The sequence below is a fragment of the Corvus kubaryi genome, unplaced genomic scaffold, assembly GCF_017639235.1.
Source record: "Corvus kubaryi isolate FWS band 111438036 unplaced genomic scaffold, C.kubaryi_AGA036_p1.0 138, whole genome shotgun sequence".
Classification (NCBI taxonomy): domain Eukaryota; kingdom Metazoa; phylum Chordata; class Aves; order Passeriformes; family Corvidae; genus Corvus; species Corvus kubaryi.
This window is the reverse complement of record NW_024580672.1, coordinates 19,984,070-19,999,630: the sequence shown is the minus strand read 5'-3', so window position 1 is coordinate 19,999,630 and position 15,561 is coordinate 19,984,070. Positions and strand designations below refer to the sequence as shown.

At 42.1% G+C, this 15,561-nt stretch overlaps 1 protein-coding gene across 1 annotated transcript in view; it reads left to right on the top strand.

Annotated features, from left to right (window-relative positions):
- CPXM2 (carboxypeptidase X, M14 family member 2) overlaps positions 1–13,244 on the top strand; it is a 67,925-nt gene extending 54,681 nt beyond the window's left edge. Inside the window, exons 9-13 of the mRNA XM_042019530.1 lie at positions 154–333; positions 1,530–1,827; positions 5,257–5,396; positions 5,869–5,968; positions 10,456–13,244. Of these exons, the coding sequence (XP_041875464.1) occupies positions 154–333; positions 1,530–1,827; positions 5,257–5,396; positions 5,869–5,968; positions 10,456–10,712 (975 nt within the window). The 3' untranslated portion in view covers positions 10,713–13,244. The remainder of the gene's footprint in view (positions 1–153; positions 334–1,529; positions 1,828–5,256; positions 5,397–5,868; positions 5,969–10,455) is intronic.
- Positions 13,245–15,561: the final 2,317 nt, after the last annotated feature.

Below are 15,561 nucleotides of genomic sequence, written 5' to 3'. Positions count from 1 at the left end.
TTCATTTCTATGTATAAAATTATCTCTGGTACATTCCCAAACACTCTGCACACTCTGCAGGGGCTCACAGGTTGTTCTACTCTGAATGAATATTTCTTTTTTTTTTTTTGTTTTGTTTTTTTGTTTTGTTTTTTTTGTTGTTTTTAATCCAAGGGTTCAGAATTGGGGGGCTGGTCTTTAGGACGATGGACTCAGGATGGCATTGACATCAACAATAACTTCCCTGACTTAAACTCTCTGCTCTGGGAGTCAGAAGATCAGAAGAAGAGTAAAAGAAAAGTTCCAAATCATCACATCCCGATCCCTGACTGGTACCTGTCTGAAAATGCCACTGTGAGTAAGGCTGGGAGAGGGGACACAAAGGCTGGGATGTGCTGGGAGAGTGAGAGTTACATTTCTCAAGAAATGAATAACCTGGGGGTGACGTTCCATACCTGACCTAAACTGCCTGTCACTAGTACCCTGTATGTCAGTGGAAATAAAAATGCACCACAAAAGGACCATTTTCCCCCAAGGTTTTAGAGGCAGATCTTGAGGAAGAAACTCTTTCCTAGAGGGTTTTCTTTTCCCTCAGCTATTGCAAAAACCTGCAGGACTCAATACTGAAATTTAGGCAGCAAGGTAGGCAAGGAGAAGCTCTCCATGAGCTCAGCCATGTGGATCAGGCTTCTCCCTGGTTTTGTGGTGTAGATGAGATCTTTGATAACTCACTCACAGATTTCTCCTGGGGTTTTCTTACTTGCTCTTATTTGAAATATATTCTTATCTCGAAAAACATGGCAACAGATCAGGCATATGCAAAACCAGTGCAGTGGCTTGTGCTGAAGTGGTTTATTGGATCATCGTGCCAGAAATTTAACTTTTTTTGGCCTGACCTTTTAAATACAATAGCAGCTATTAATAGCAGCTTCACTGGGGCAGTTTTAGTTAGTTTAGAATCACACAATCAAGGAATAGTTACAGTTTAAAGGGACCTCTGGAGATCATCCAGTCCAACCCCTTGCCAAGGCAAGGTCACATGGATCAGGTGACACAGGAACACATCCAGGTGGGTTTGGAATTTTTCCAGACAGGGAGACTCCACGACCTCCCTGTGCAGCTGTTCCAATGCTCTGCTACCCTCATGGAAGAGTTCATCCTCATGTTGAGGTGAAACTTCTTGTATTTTAATTTATGGCCATTATTTCTATGTTTAAAATCCCTTATTTTGGAAACAAAAAGAGGGGGAGCAGGGTCACCACCTGACATCTCTGTTAGTTCCTGCTCTTGGCGTCACTCGACATAGATGTTCCCATTCCATAAATTACTGACATGAAGGTTTTGTTAGTTCTTAAGGGTTGTCTGTGACCTCCCAAGGATGGCCAACACGCACCATAATTTAAAGAAGGCCTTCTCCTTGCCCACATGCCTTCTGCTGGCTCCTCATGCTCAGGAACTCCCAGCAGGACTCCTGAGCCTGGCCTCCCTCTGAAACAGCATTATATCAGATTCCCAGGCTGAATCAAAGCCGCTCTTTCTTTTTCTCCCAGGTGGCAGTGGAGACACGGGCAATCATAGCCTGGATGGAAAAAATCCCTTTCGTGCTGGGTGGCAACTTGCAGGGGGGAGAGCTGGTGGTGGCCTATCCCTATGACATGGTGAGATCCATGTGGAAAACCCAGGATTACACCCCCACCCCGGACGACCACGTGTTCCGCTGGCTGGCGTATTCCTACGCCTCCACGCACCGGCTGATGACGGATGCCAGGAGGAGGGCCTGCCACACTGAGGACTTCCAGAAGGAGGATGGCACTGTCAATGGAGCCTCCTGGCACACTGTGGCTGGAAGTAAGTGGTAGGAACTCCAGTTAGTGTTACCTTGCTAATTAGGGTAAAGTCATTGCTGCCTGGTGTGCGCTGTGGAGGTGGTGGCGGTAAAATGTGTGTTCTAAGAGGAATATTTCCTCATTTCATCACGTATCAGATGTCATTACTGTCATTAATACCTGGTGATTGCTTCTTTTCCAACCAACTTTTCCAAAATGCGTGTGCACATGGTTAGTTTTAAGAACTCTGTGCACTCAAGGCAGTTTGTCAGGAAGAAACCAACCCAGTCCAAACCCACTGGCAGGGGGGACCCTGTCAGCCTTTGCCATCTCACAAGGTGACAACAAGAAAACTACTGCCCCACATCAGAACCAGTGTCAGGGCTGAAACAGTGGCTTCAGGGAGAGATTTCAGTGGCTCTCAGATAAGGAAATCCTGGTTTCAGCCTCCTGCTGACTGAACTCAGCCACAGATCAGCCCCCACTCCCATTCACTTGGAGCTGTAATACGCCATAAAAAGCCTCTGTTTGCCTGCTACTGTCCTATTTCTAAAAGACATGGACATTCTTACACTTAAATTTTGCATGGGCTCCACAGGCATTCTTCCAGGATCACTCACAGCCTGGATCAATCTCCATACACCCAAGTGTGCCACCCTCCTAAGGAGCGCAGAGGGGAAGCCATGGCCCGTGGTGCAGCCAAAACCTCGGTTTCCAGGAAAGCCTAATTAGAAGCCCATTTTTAACAGCATTAGGCACGTTTGTCTCTCTGGATGTGCACTTGGAGCAGGCTGGGAATCAGAAACTCTGCCGATTCATCACAGTTCTGCTCAAAATCCTGGTGTTTTATAAGTGCATCAGTCAAACAATATATTCCCTGAAATTAGGAAATGAGACAGGCATCAGCCACCAGTGGGCTGACAACAGGAACAGCACTAATGGCAAACAGATGCAGGCCAGTGCCTGTGCAGGCCAGGTTTTGCTGGAACTGGCTCGTGTTTGGAGCTTGTGGGCATTTCCACTGCATAAACATTTCTGGATTTTGGACATGGCTTTAATGGCTTTTACGTTGGCCCGTGTGAAGTTAGTGCTGGCTGGCCTTTAAAGGCTACAGTCAAGAATTAGCTTTTCAAATATCTTTTCAGGAGTTTAAAAAGTGTTGGGTGAATTTGAGGGAAACGAACTCTTAGGCCTGACAGTACATTTCTATGCATTTCTGCAAATTCTAAAGCACACTCTGAGAGCTAACTTGACCACTTAAATATCTAATTTAGGAGTTTAATTTTCCTAAGTGCTACAAGAAACATCATTATGAATCAATCCAGAAAAGATGGCATTGGCCTTGTCACTAACAGCTGTCACACTGAGTTACCTTAAGTAAAGATGGACAACATAGATGCTGAGTATTACCCTGATTTCTTAGGACCAATTACATATTGGATTTGTTTCATCTGATTTGTTTTATTGCTTGATTATGTTTTAATTATGATTTATGTCCTGCTCTGTTACATTATAGTAAGACTTCCAGTAAAGTGCTTGCAGATGCTCTCCCACCCATCCTTTGGTGTGGGTGGCATCTCCTCTCCATACCACACCTTGAAACTGTCCATCCCCTCTCTCCTTGTCCATCTGTGTCCTTGCAGTGGTCCTGCACAGAAACTTCTCACTGCTCATGCCATGGGAAAATTTAGATGGGATTTTTCTAATTTATTTTCAGTCCCCAGAGAAGTATGTGCACCACAGATACCCAACACCTCCTCATGCCTTTAAAACCCAGCCATGTTATTTCCTGCACATTCTTTGAACAGCAGTGAATGCAAGTTCTTCAGCAATCTTACATATAAAGTTTCTGCCCTGGGTGAACTGCACCAAGGCAAAAAAGAGATTGGTTTCATTTTATTTCCAGTGGTTTTGAGGCTGGATTTGCACGTTCAGGCAGTAGGAAAGAGCCGCTCTTGGCAATGTTAAGCCATTTTCTTAAATACATGTATTAAAACTGAGCAATTACTGTGTGTGGCAAAACATTTCACAGCAGATTAATCAGGATGCAATACAGTATGTGAGGGGAAAATAATTGTGGCTGTTTTTCAAGTGGAGGGGAAGCACGTTTATGAAGAGTAGCATATGCCACTGGCTGATATTTAGGCTTTCCCCATCAACAAAAGTGAAAAGTTTAACATCTGTGTTATATAATCCTCCTGCTCTGCTTCCAGAAGGCACTGAGGGCTCATTAAATACTTGACTACTGCTCTGTGGTAATTGGACAGGAACAGAGATTTTGGTTTAACTCTTCCCAGACAGAAGCACTCAGTGAATGCAAATCCTGTTAATCTCTGCCATTTAAAACATAACAATTAATAATCATTAACGAACATATTTTAAAATATTTTCTTACTAGAAATGCAGGTGGAATAAGAAAGGAAGCTCACAGAATTTCTTCGTCTTGTGTTCATGCTCTGTATCTTATCTATGTGATAGTGGAGAACTGAGAAGCAGGAAAAATAATGGTGAGAAACAGGAGAGAAACCTGGAAAAATGGAAATGTTTGAGCTCTGTATGTAAGGACATACAGCTCTTTAGGGCTCAGGACCTTTGCAAAGGTTACAGTGGTCCCTGTAATGCAGAATTAAACTGAAACTCCTCGGAGACTGGAGGCACTGAGGCTCCTGGGGCTTGATTAGAACATGTTTCTAATGGAAATCCCTAATGCAGAGCAGCAGTGCAGATCCCAGTCTTCTGCAACAGCTTTCATTTCTTACAAACTACAGACACCATATGTAACATCAAACAATTGATTTTTCTGGCTTTTGTATCAGTTAGATTACTCAGGGAGGAAAACAGGCTGAGGAACTATTTCACCAACTGCTCTGATAAATCACTTTTACATAACAATCCCTGTGAGCACGTTGCTCTGTGTCCTGGCATTCAGGGTTCTATAAATTGGGTTAACAGCTGCACCTCCCTGCAGCCCACCATAGACAATTCCATTTCTAGGCAGGGCACTCATGAGGGAGAGCTGCTCCATGGGCAATGTCCAGGGTTAGGGATGCTTAGTGCTTTCTTAAAGCAAAGCACAAGTTTTTGCTGTAGAGAGAGACCTTTTTCTTGGCTGTGTCCCCATCTTCTCCATCAGTAGAATCCCAGGATGGTTTGGGTTGGAAGGGACCTTGAAGCCCATCGAGTTCCACCCCCTGCCCTGGGCAGGGACATCTTCCACTATCCCAGGCTGCTCCAAGCCCCGTCCAACCTGGCCTTGGACACTCTGGTGCTTTGCTACAGGATATGTGGCATCTCTAAAAACCTTTTGCCCCTCCAATTCTGCAGACCGAGCCAGCTGCATGAATACCCAACTTGTGTTTGCAGAAGTTACATTAATTGGCATAAAATCTCAGGTCTGATCAATAGATGAAAAACGAAATGAAATTGTTCCCTTTTTCCCCACTATTGACAGGCATCAATGACTTCAGCTACCTGCACACCAACTGCTTTGAGCTCTCCATCTATGTTGGCTGTGACAAGTATCCCCACGAGAGTGAGCTGCCCGAAGAGTGGGAAAACAACCGCGAGTCCCTGATTGTTTTCATGGAGCAGGTATTCAGCAGAGGGGTAACTCCTCTCAGATTGAGAGATTAAGGTTTCTACTATTTCTCCTGCGTGACTAATTATGTGGTTATTGGTATTTTTGATAGACATATCTCTTCAGCCAGGCTGGTCTGACTTCAGGGAATAAAAGAATGAAGCTTCTGAAAATTTGATGTGAGTGCTGAGCTTGCTAGAAAGGGCTGCTAGAAAAAAACCCCATATTGTGTCTGTTGCTTCATCTGTTCTTTGTATCTTGAATTTGATGCCACAGGAATCCTAACAAAATTCACCAACTGATTCACAAGTTAATGCCTGAAGGGTTGCTATGGGTTAATAATGATATTTTACAATTTTGTGAGCCATAAAGTAGGAATACGAAAATATAATTCACTTATGGAATTAATGATTCATTGTAAGCTCCTGGGAATACTACTGCTCATTGCTGTGCAATATTTACTTGCTTTTTTTATTCTCTCCACAGGTCCATCGTGGCATCAAAGGCATCGTGAAAGATGTGCATGGAAAGGGAATTCCAAATGCTGTTATTTCAGTGGAAGGTGTTAACCATGACATTCGCACAGGTAAAAAAGACCCAATAAAAATAAAAAACAAACCCCCTAAACCATGTTCCTGAGTACCACATCCACATGTGTTTTGAACACTAATGTGATGTATTTTTATGTCTTTCCTGGTGTTCTGTGTCCTTCATCTGCTGCCACTTTCATGTGCTTTGCCACTGAGGTACAGAGTGGCAGATTTGGACACATAAACTGATTTCAGGCTGTAGAATGTCATAGAGCTTTGTGATTTCCAAAGGTTTAATGTTTGCCACAGGAGGTGATCTGAGCCAATAATGAATCTTGGAATATACAGTTTATGATTAATTTCAGTGCGACTGTGTCTCCATTGTAAAAAAAAAGCATTGAATGACAGATATTTAATTAGGCAATCATGATTCTGCCTTAAATATTTCAAAATGGGACCACAGGGAAATGACAGTGGGAATTAAAGTAATCAGCTGCTTTTTCTTGTCTAGGAAGCCTTGGCAGTGCTGAAATTCTGCCATAATGCGTGGGTTGCATTACTCTGTTAACAGAATTAATGTGTTGCTCTGGTTGAGGCTGAGTTAATGCAATATGTGATTAATGTCCAGCTCTCTGTACTCTGGATTGTCATGTGAAAGAAAAATAAAGTGCAATAAATGTGCAAGATCCCCAAACCCACCTTGTAACACTAGGGGAATCTTGCAGCTATTTACATCTTGACTTATTGCTGAGCCTCCGTGGCTCAAGGCCAGCTGCACTTGTTAGTAAAAATAAAAGTACTTATCTCATTCCCTTTAATTTTTCTTTTTAATGAGACGTTTAAGCTCACACTCTGGAATCACTGTGGAGATGAGAACATAAAAGTTCTATCTTGTTTCATATTATCCGGATAACAATACACGTCTCATTAGTCCCAGAAACCAGAGGATTTGTGCTGGAGCCAAAAAGCTAAAATGACATGTATAACTCCAGAGAAAGAAGGCAAATTGTCAGCAGTCTTCTTTCATTTGTACCTTTTAAAATGAAAAATGTATCCATTTAAACCTCTGAGTTGCCTTGATGTAAAAATAGACCAGGCAGGAGAAGAATTATGGCCCCTATCTCTATTCACATGAGTTTTGTTTCAAGTGAGCTGAGCTCTGCTGTTTCACTGATGCATTAACATGGTCAGCTGCCCCGTAGAGCCAGACAAAAGTTGTCTGTGAAAGCCCTCTAATAACATTTAAGGGTTTGAGAAAATTTCTTTGCCTCTTCCTGTGGACTGAAATAAAAGTGCACGGTTTGGCTTTCTCCTGGCCATACATTATCCCTTATGGACCGAGGGATGCTGACATTCAGCTAACACCACTAATGGGCTAATTGAAGCCATTGATTCCAAGAGCCAGAGCTTTGTGGGAAATTATTCCATTTTCCCTCGATGCAGATGTAACTATTGATTAAGTCTGAGTCATTCCATGTTGTTACAGTCAGATAAGGGCTGGAATCTACGAGAAAAACTCTGGAAAAGAGTTCAGTTGGATAAAAAATTGCACTTTTCCCCCACCATGGTGCAAAGGCAGTTTGGGGGGTTGCTTTCTACAATTTGGGAAATGTCAAAGTATGTATTGATGGAGAAATGTGCAGTTTCTTCCTAGTGAAACACTTCTGTGTCACAGCCAGACTTCAAAGACAGATGTTTTGAACCAAAGCATAATTAATTTGATTTCACAGCATGTCCAGAGAAATTTTTATGAATGTTTTGGTAAGTTTGCTGTGATTTCAGTATACCTGATGCACCAAAACCCAAGGATTTTGAAATAGCATTTAGTAATATTTAATATATTTAACATCTTTATATATTAAATATTTATTTAATTAGTCTAAGCTACGCACAATTCTGATATTACAACTCTCCAGCCTCATTGCTGGCTGCCTGCTCCATACAGAAAAGTTGAGTTTAAGTTGTTACATGCTTTGGGTATGCAGCACTATGGCCAGGTTTCCTGGAGAGTCTTTTATAGGTAAAAGAGCATTAGAAAGATTTTCATAATGTATTTAGATCAGTGGAATTCGGCACATTTAAGTGGAAAAACTGCTTTTGCACTTTTACAATTGCATAATTGTAACTAAGGTCTGTCCTACCAGGCTCAAAGGATATTTCTCTTAATTGTGGAATATATGGAGTAATCTGACGTATTAAATTCATAGCAATGCTATCTTCGTCCCTTAATGCATTGGTTTTTTATCTAAGCAGACATGGCAATCCTTTTCCAGCCCCAGTAGGTGGATATGGATGCAGTCTGCCTCCAGCCTGCTCCCACTGGAACCTATTATTTCAGCAAACCTATTATTTACTAAATTTATCTGTGTTTTTAACTGTGTTTCTTTTTGCCATCTGTTCTGATTTTTTTTTTTTACCTACTGGATTTAATCTGATTTTCAGAAAACCCCAACCTTTTAGGCTGGTATTAAATTCTGGGCACTGACAGCTGACAGAAATACTCCTGTCTGCTTGCTTGTAAATGGAAAAGAGGGAAAGTGCATCCTGCTGAAGGCTTAATACCCAGCTTTGTAATAAATTCCCGGTGGGGTGTGAATGTGTAGGTTTATTCCTGGCCCTGTGTGGGGTTGTGATGAGCTGGGTGTTAAATATGTCAGAAAAATGTGGGTCAGGTTTGCAGTCCTGGGGTTGAAGCCAGGCTAGGAGCAGGGATGTGATCACAGGCACACACAGGGTGATCCAGAGCCCTTTGCCTGCCCTGGGGTATTGCCAGAGCATTTACAGATAAAAATGAGTCCTTGGGGGTGAATACGAGGAACCTGGGCAGATTTATGGTTTGGCCTTTTGTTCAGCTTCCAACAGACCCAGTGGTGAGGGAGAACTGAATAAAGAGCCTCTCTTAGAGCCTTTCCTAAAAGCACCCAACTCCTGAGAAACAGAAAATTTGGACCTGATTATCACCCTAAATGTGGTCCAATTTGCTGAAGGGAAAACCTGAGCAAGTTGGGATTTAAGAATGGACCTGATCAGGTGCAAATCTGGCACACTCAGACTGCACTTTCAGGGTAGAGTCGATATTGCCACTTGTTAACACTTGCTGTTTGCAAACACATTTTTTATTTTACCAAACTCTAAATTAAAATACTGTTTCTTTAAACAGAGGCTGACCAGTCTGATCATTTCCCAAATGTAATACTTTTATGCAAATCATCTTCAGTTTTTGCTACAGTCTGCACTGCCAGCGAGCCAAGGCTGGTGTTAGTAAGGCTGTCAGGTCTCATCAGTGCTAAAAAACCTCAACCCCTCCTCATGCAGGAGATGTTCCATTTCTATTTATACATGGAATTGCATATTTGAATATGTACTTCCATTCACAGGCAGTTTTTCCAGGACAGAGTACAAAACTAATTTTAGGTAATAGTTTTTCCCCTTTTTCAATTCACAGCTAAGAATACTCGGTGGTTAAAATCATATTTAAAAGAAGGCTAAAACCATCCTGATGCACATATGGGTACATAAAATGGGTATATCTGAGATCATTCATGAGGAAAAAGGAGAGACCAAAAACTCCTGATTCAATGAGGTGTTAAAATACATTTTTATGAGTAGTTTAGTTGATTACAGGAGCTTGGTTTGAGCATTTACATTTAACCAGGTAGTTAAACATCCTAGTGAATTGACCTTCATAGGAAAATCAGTGTAATAAACCCCAATGTAAGGCTTCATAGCAGGGGATATTTACTTACATCTCAAAGTGAGTTGGTATTATGTATTGACACACTTTTCCCAATAAATAGCACCAAAATCTGTGTCCTGGCTGTCTGGTCAGGGTCATGTGATGTGGGTATTTCATTAGAGCTCCTCTGCATCCCTCAGTTACGATTAATTTGGGAAAAGTCTTTTATACCCCATGGGAATCACCAGATTTTGCTTCAGGCCTTTCCAACTGCCAAAAATCTACAGCTGGATTGGAGCCTTTTTCATCGTTTGGAAAATATGATTGAGGAGTGTTTTCCTCTTGGGTTGGAGGAGGAGGGGTACTTGTTTTGGGGGCAGCCCCTTGGACAGCCTCCTGGTGTGAGGATCAAAGGTTCTGCCTGTGGTATCTTCTTACCCATGGCCAAGGACTTGTCCTGGGAATGGTGCAGGGCTGGGAGTTGGACTCAGTGATGTTTGTGGGTCCCTTCCAACTCAGCTTATCCCCTGTGATTCTGTGTCCTCATTTAAGGGACTCAAGTTGCGCCAGGGAGGCTTAGATTCGATGTTAGGATAAATTTCTTCATGGAAAGGGTTTTCAAGAACTGGAACAGGCTGCCCAGGGTAGTGATGGAGTCCCCACCCTTAGAAATGATCAGAAAATGTGTGGATACGGCACATGAGGACACGGTTTAGTGGTGAACACGGTGGTGGTGCTGGTTGGTGGTTTGACTTGGTGATCTTTTGGGGAGGTCTTTTCCAACCTCAACAATTCTATGCCTTTATAAACAACACTTTCCTCAAGGAGAAAGGACCAAAGTCCTGAAAACCGTGTTTATCCCACCAGGAGCCGACGGGGATTACTGGCGTCTCCTCAACCCGGGCGAGTACGTGGTGGGCGTCAAGGCCGAGGGCTACACTGCCGCCACCAAGACCTGCGAGGTTGGCTATGACATGGGGGCCACCCAGTGCGATTTCACCATCTCCAAGACCAACCTGGCAAGGATCAAGGAGATCATGAGGAAGTTTGGGAAGCAGCCCCTCAGCCTGTCCGCGCGCCGGCTGCGGCAGCGGGCGCGGCAGTGGCAGCAGCGGCGGCGATAGAGCTCGGCCCCAGCTCTGCTTCTCTCAGCCTGGCTGTAGTCGTAGTGAGAGTTACATAGCCCATCTCTTCATGCATTTTTCTCTGCACGAGGCCTTTCTGTTAGTGGAGCTGGATGGATGCTGGGGGGAGTTCTCCTTTTGGTGGGAAAAAAATCGGAAATGAAGTTCAAGTCGAACCAAAAGGAGCCCCGGGTTGAGGGGAGAGACAGGGAGAATGGAGGAAGGTGTTTTGAGTTGACCTGGAATGAAATGTTTTGCTTGTTGGGTTATTTAATCATTTAAAAATTGAAAAGAAAGGATAAAAACAACAGCGACAAAAAAGAGATAAAGAAGAATGAAATGAAATTGAAATGAAAAATTGAAAAATGTATCTAAAGTATAAAAGTGCTATATTGTTGCAACTCAAAAATTTTTGACACTCTTTATGTTTTATTCTCATGTGGGAGGAAAAGCTGAGAGGGGACAACTTCTGTTTAATGTGATTAGAACTTGTGTCAAAATTCCTCTCTTTCTCTGGAAGTTCCCCTTTAGACAAGCTCTATACTTCAGGAAAAAAGTCTGCAGTGAATAACCCACCTTTGCTTTCCTGCTTGGGTTGTTTAGATTTAAGGATGCTTTGTGCTTCCAGAGTTTAATGCCAGGAGGGTTTCCTCCTCGGGATTTTTAAGGCTGCAATTTTACTCCATGAACCAAACCTGACAAAAAGGTTATGGGATCAGGACAACTGCAGCACTGTGGCATGGCAGTTCTTCCCTGATGTGGGAGAAGGACTTGAACAAAGCTTTTCCTGAGGATACAGCCAGTTGTGCCATGTGTGTGAGAAGAGAGGCTTAGTCACTGAGAGGTGCTTAATTCACAAATCCACTGATACCACCTTTTTTCTTGATTTTTGGCCTGACTTGAAGTGCCTTTTGTGCTCCTGCACATCTCATGCCGCTGTCTTCTGTGACATGCAAGGCGTTCTGGGTTCCTCTGCATGGCCTGCTCATCTTGCTGCTTTTCTGGCCTTATGCCTCGTTGGGAGCAGGATTTGTGCTTTATTGTTGGCTTTTGAGTAACAAAATCATACAGCAGGACAGGATTGGGGTTCAGGAAAAATGCAGACCACATCTAGGAAAGAATTACCCAACACTGGACACAGTGTCAGCTGATGAAAATACAATTTTGCTCCATTAGCTTTAATGTTATGACCGGAATTATACCTAAAAACCCAGGGTCAGCTGCATGATTTTGGCCAGTCTGTGACTAAATAAACATCTCTTAGCATGCTTGGTAGAAAGCCTGCAGTAAACTCTTCCAAATACAATTCTGTTTTAAACATTTTGATTGCTATTTACAGTTTTTGCCAATTTGATAGGATTCTTGGAAAAGACATTCAGTAAAATATCATTGAAATGGAAGGAAAAATAAAGAGCAAGTAGAAAACTTACTGTAAAAATACCATGGGCCATCTGTATTAATTATTTTTTTTTATTGTCAAGGAATGTAGGAAACACATAAAAGGCAAAAGACTGCAGAATGAAAAACATAATCATGAGCCCTCGCATAGTAAATAATTGTATTCTTAAATTTCCCAGACAATTCCAGCCCGTGCTTGTCCTGCAGATACCATTAAATAACAGCAAAGGCTCCAAGAAAACAGAAGAGTGCACTTTTAATTTTCTGTGACTGAAATTATGGAATACCTCCAAGTCAGTATCATTTCAATTAAGTAATAGAAGTAAACAACTCATCCAATCATTCCATCATGTGGAATTATATTTTACTAATTTCACCCTATTTACCACCCTTACAGTGTCCTGTACGGCACATATTTTTGGGTAGCAAATACAACTGCAGTTTGTGAAGAAGGGATATTTTTTTTCTTGAAAGCTGAGAAGGGATTAATGATGTCTTTGTGCAGGTAACAACGTGAAATAATTTTGGAATATGGAGTAATGACAGCAGGCAATTTGTTTGCAGTTAAATTTGACTTGATCATTGGCATACATAGATTTTATTATCACCACAATAGACCAAGACCACATAAGATTTTTTGGGTTATGAATGGAGTTTTTTGGGTGGATTCTCTCTGGAGTCCCACAAAGGCATCTTGCAGGGATGGTTGGAATGCACAGGCAAAAGTGGAACAAAATAGCCAAATTTAAATTGGATTGAAGGTGGAAACCACTGTCTTTGTCCTGGCAGGAGAGTTCTTTCTACCTTGAGATGATGGTGTGAAGAGTTTGACTTTACAAACCTCGAGGTTCCTGGGCTTTGTTCTCAGAAGTGAGGTCCTCTCAATGAGAAATTATTTTTCATTTGATAACAAGAAGTGGATTTGATGGGGAATTCTTGGACATCCATTGGCTAAGATTGGATGGACTCTGATTGCTGAAGGCCTCAGGTGCTGGGGACAGTGGCTTTGGTGCTCTTTCCTGGCTGTCACTAGTGCTTACACGTGTTTGGGCACAGCAGAACTGGGACTACTGCAGGTGACTGTACTCCATTTTAGTCCAGGCATTCCTAAATAAATGGCCTAATAGCTGTCAAGTGGACTTGTCTGTGCAATTATTTTCTGATTGTCCAGCACTGGAAAACACTCAGGCTCCAAGGAATTTTACCAGGAATTTCAGATATGTGAATATCTCGTGCCGAGATGTTTATGCCTGCCTTGGATGTAATTACACCAATCTGATGTGTGCTCCATTTACTGCTGTAGTTATGCACTTGGGAGTTAAAATGTTCCTTTCCTTTGAAATACACAACACCATTATTTAACCTTCAGACAGACCCAAACCACAAACCAGTAAATCTGGATACCAATGTTTTCAATTTATCTGCCTTTTCCACCTCTTTAGAACAGGTAATTTTTTCTAAAGTCTGTGCTTTTAATCTCTTTTCTTTTTAGTGTTGTAGGAAAACAGACAACCCTGCAGAAATGCCAAGAAATAAAACTTGAGGGTGGATACGGCCCTTTTGTAACTACAGATCCATGTGCACAGCCTTTAACAGTTCTCTTATGTGAGAATTTTGCTAAATCTTGATTGTCCCTGATATGAAAGAGAAAAATACAATCCCTTCCAAATAATAAGAAATTCAGCTGCACAACCTCACCCACACAGGAAAGGTTAAACAAATGAAAGGTTAAAACAGGAGATATTCCACTCTGCTTGATAATACCAGCCATCAGTCATCTGCTCCCATGCAGAGCCCTGACAATCATAAAACACAGTGGGAGCTGCCTGGCTTCTCCTTAACTGTCCCTGTCAGGCTATCCAGCTATTCATTTTTATTGGTTTAATTATCATCTCATTTTTCCTCATCCCTCCTGATAACTCCAAGTACAGTATTCTCTCCGAGACAGCTCTCAGCACCTGCAAATTCCAGACTGGTTTGGGTTGGAAGGACCTTAAAATTCATCCAGTTCCACCCCTTGCCATGGGCAGGGACACCTCCCACTGTCCCAGGCTGCTCCAAGCCCTGTCCAACCTGGCCTTGGACACTTCCAGGGATGGGTGAATCCAGCTGGGAATCTACTGATATTATATCTGCTTAAACACATTGGTGTAAATGTAGTGTAATTTGGTAATCTCTAATCCAAGTTTAATTTTCTGGCAGCAGAAGAGTTTTAGGAATATGTGAGTATGGCTTTTACCAAGAGGTTGAACTCTGTGTGGGTAAAACATGATGAAAATGAATATGAATGAAATCAATGTCTATGCTAGTTAAGAAATACATTTTTTCATAGGCTATTTTAAGCCTGTCACATATTTTCAGCTTCTGTCACCATCTACTTTCCCTTCTCTTACCCGTGTGTGGTTGTGGGTTTTTTCCTCTAACTTCAGCTCATTATTTTCATGGAATTTGGGACATCTCCCCAAAGTGTGGATTTCAGCAGTGAGTGACAGTGATCCAGCCAGATTTACTTGTCTCTTTTATCACGCTGTGGCAGGTGGTTGACCTTTCTGAGAAACACCAAAACAGAGATGAACTTGAAACAGAATACAAGTGGTTTCACACCAATGCCTTCCATCAGTTAACCTTTAAAAACTGGCATGAGATACATTTGCTGTGGGTCTGAAAATGCCCAAGTTTGGAGATTTTTTTACATTTTATTTCATAACCAGTCCCTGTGTGAATTTAGGCAGCAGCCACAAGCCGGAGGGGGAAGTGTAATAGCACAGACAAGTTGTATGAATTGTGGTGTGTCCTTGCTGCAGGACAAACAGCTCTGTGCACACTTCCAGCCCTCCAGCCAGAGCCCAGAGAAGCTCTGCTGCTTCACACTCACTGAGGATACAACTTTCCAAAGCCTTTTTCCTCTCCTACTGCAGCAGTTGCACACATGGAGAGAGGGTCAGTGATTTTTACATTTATTTCATGGATACTTTTAGGACCACTTTTGCCTGTGCTGCTTTGTGTTATCATAGTGACAAACATTTTTTTGGCTCCTTCTAGTCCTTAATGAACAGCTGTGAATCCTTTTGGTGCCAGGTGGTTAACTTCTAGAAGTTTTAGTGTTTTGTTCTGACATCTCCTTAATATTCCAAGTTTAAATCATATCCATACACTTAATCTAAAGTGCTAACTGGTCTTTAATTTCCTTTTGAAGGTCATTGAACTTCAGATGACATTTTTGTATTTCATTGTAACGCTGTAAGATTTTTTAGCAGCAAAATTTACATTCAAGGAAGCCATCACAGTGAATGCAATCTTGTCACTAAATAAGCATTCTCTGCCATCTTCCATTGATAAAATCAACATTTTGCAGCATCCATGGTCACTCTGTAGCTAGGTGAGGCTCACAAATCCACCAAGTCCACGCTGAGATTTGGAGGACAATTTGTTGATCACTTTTGTGGCTTCT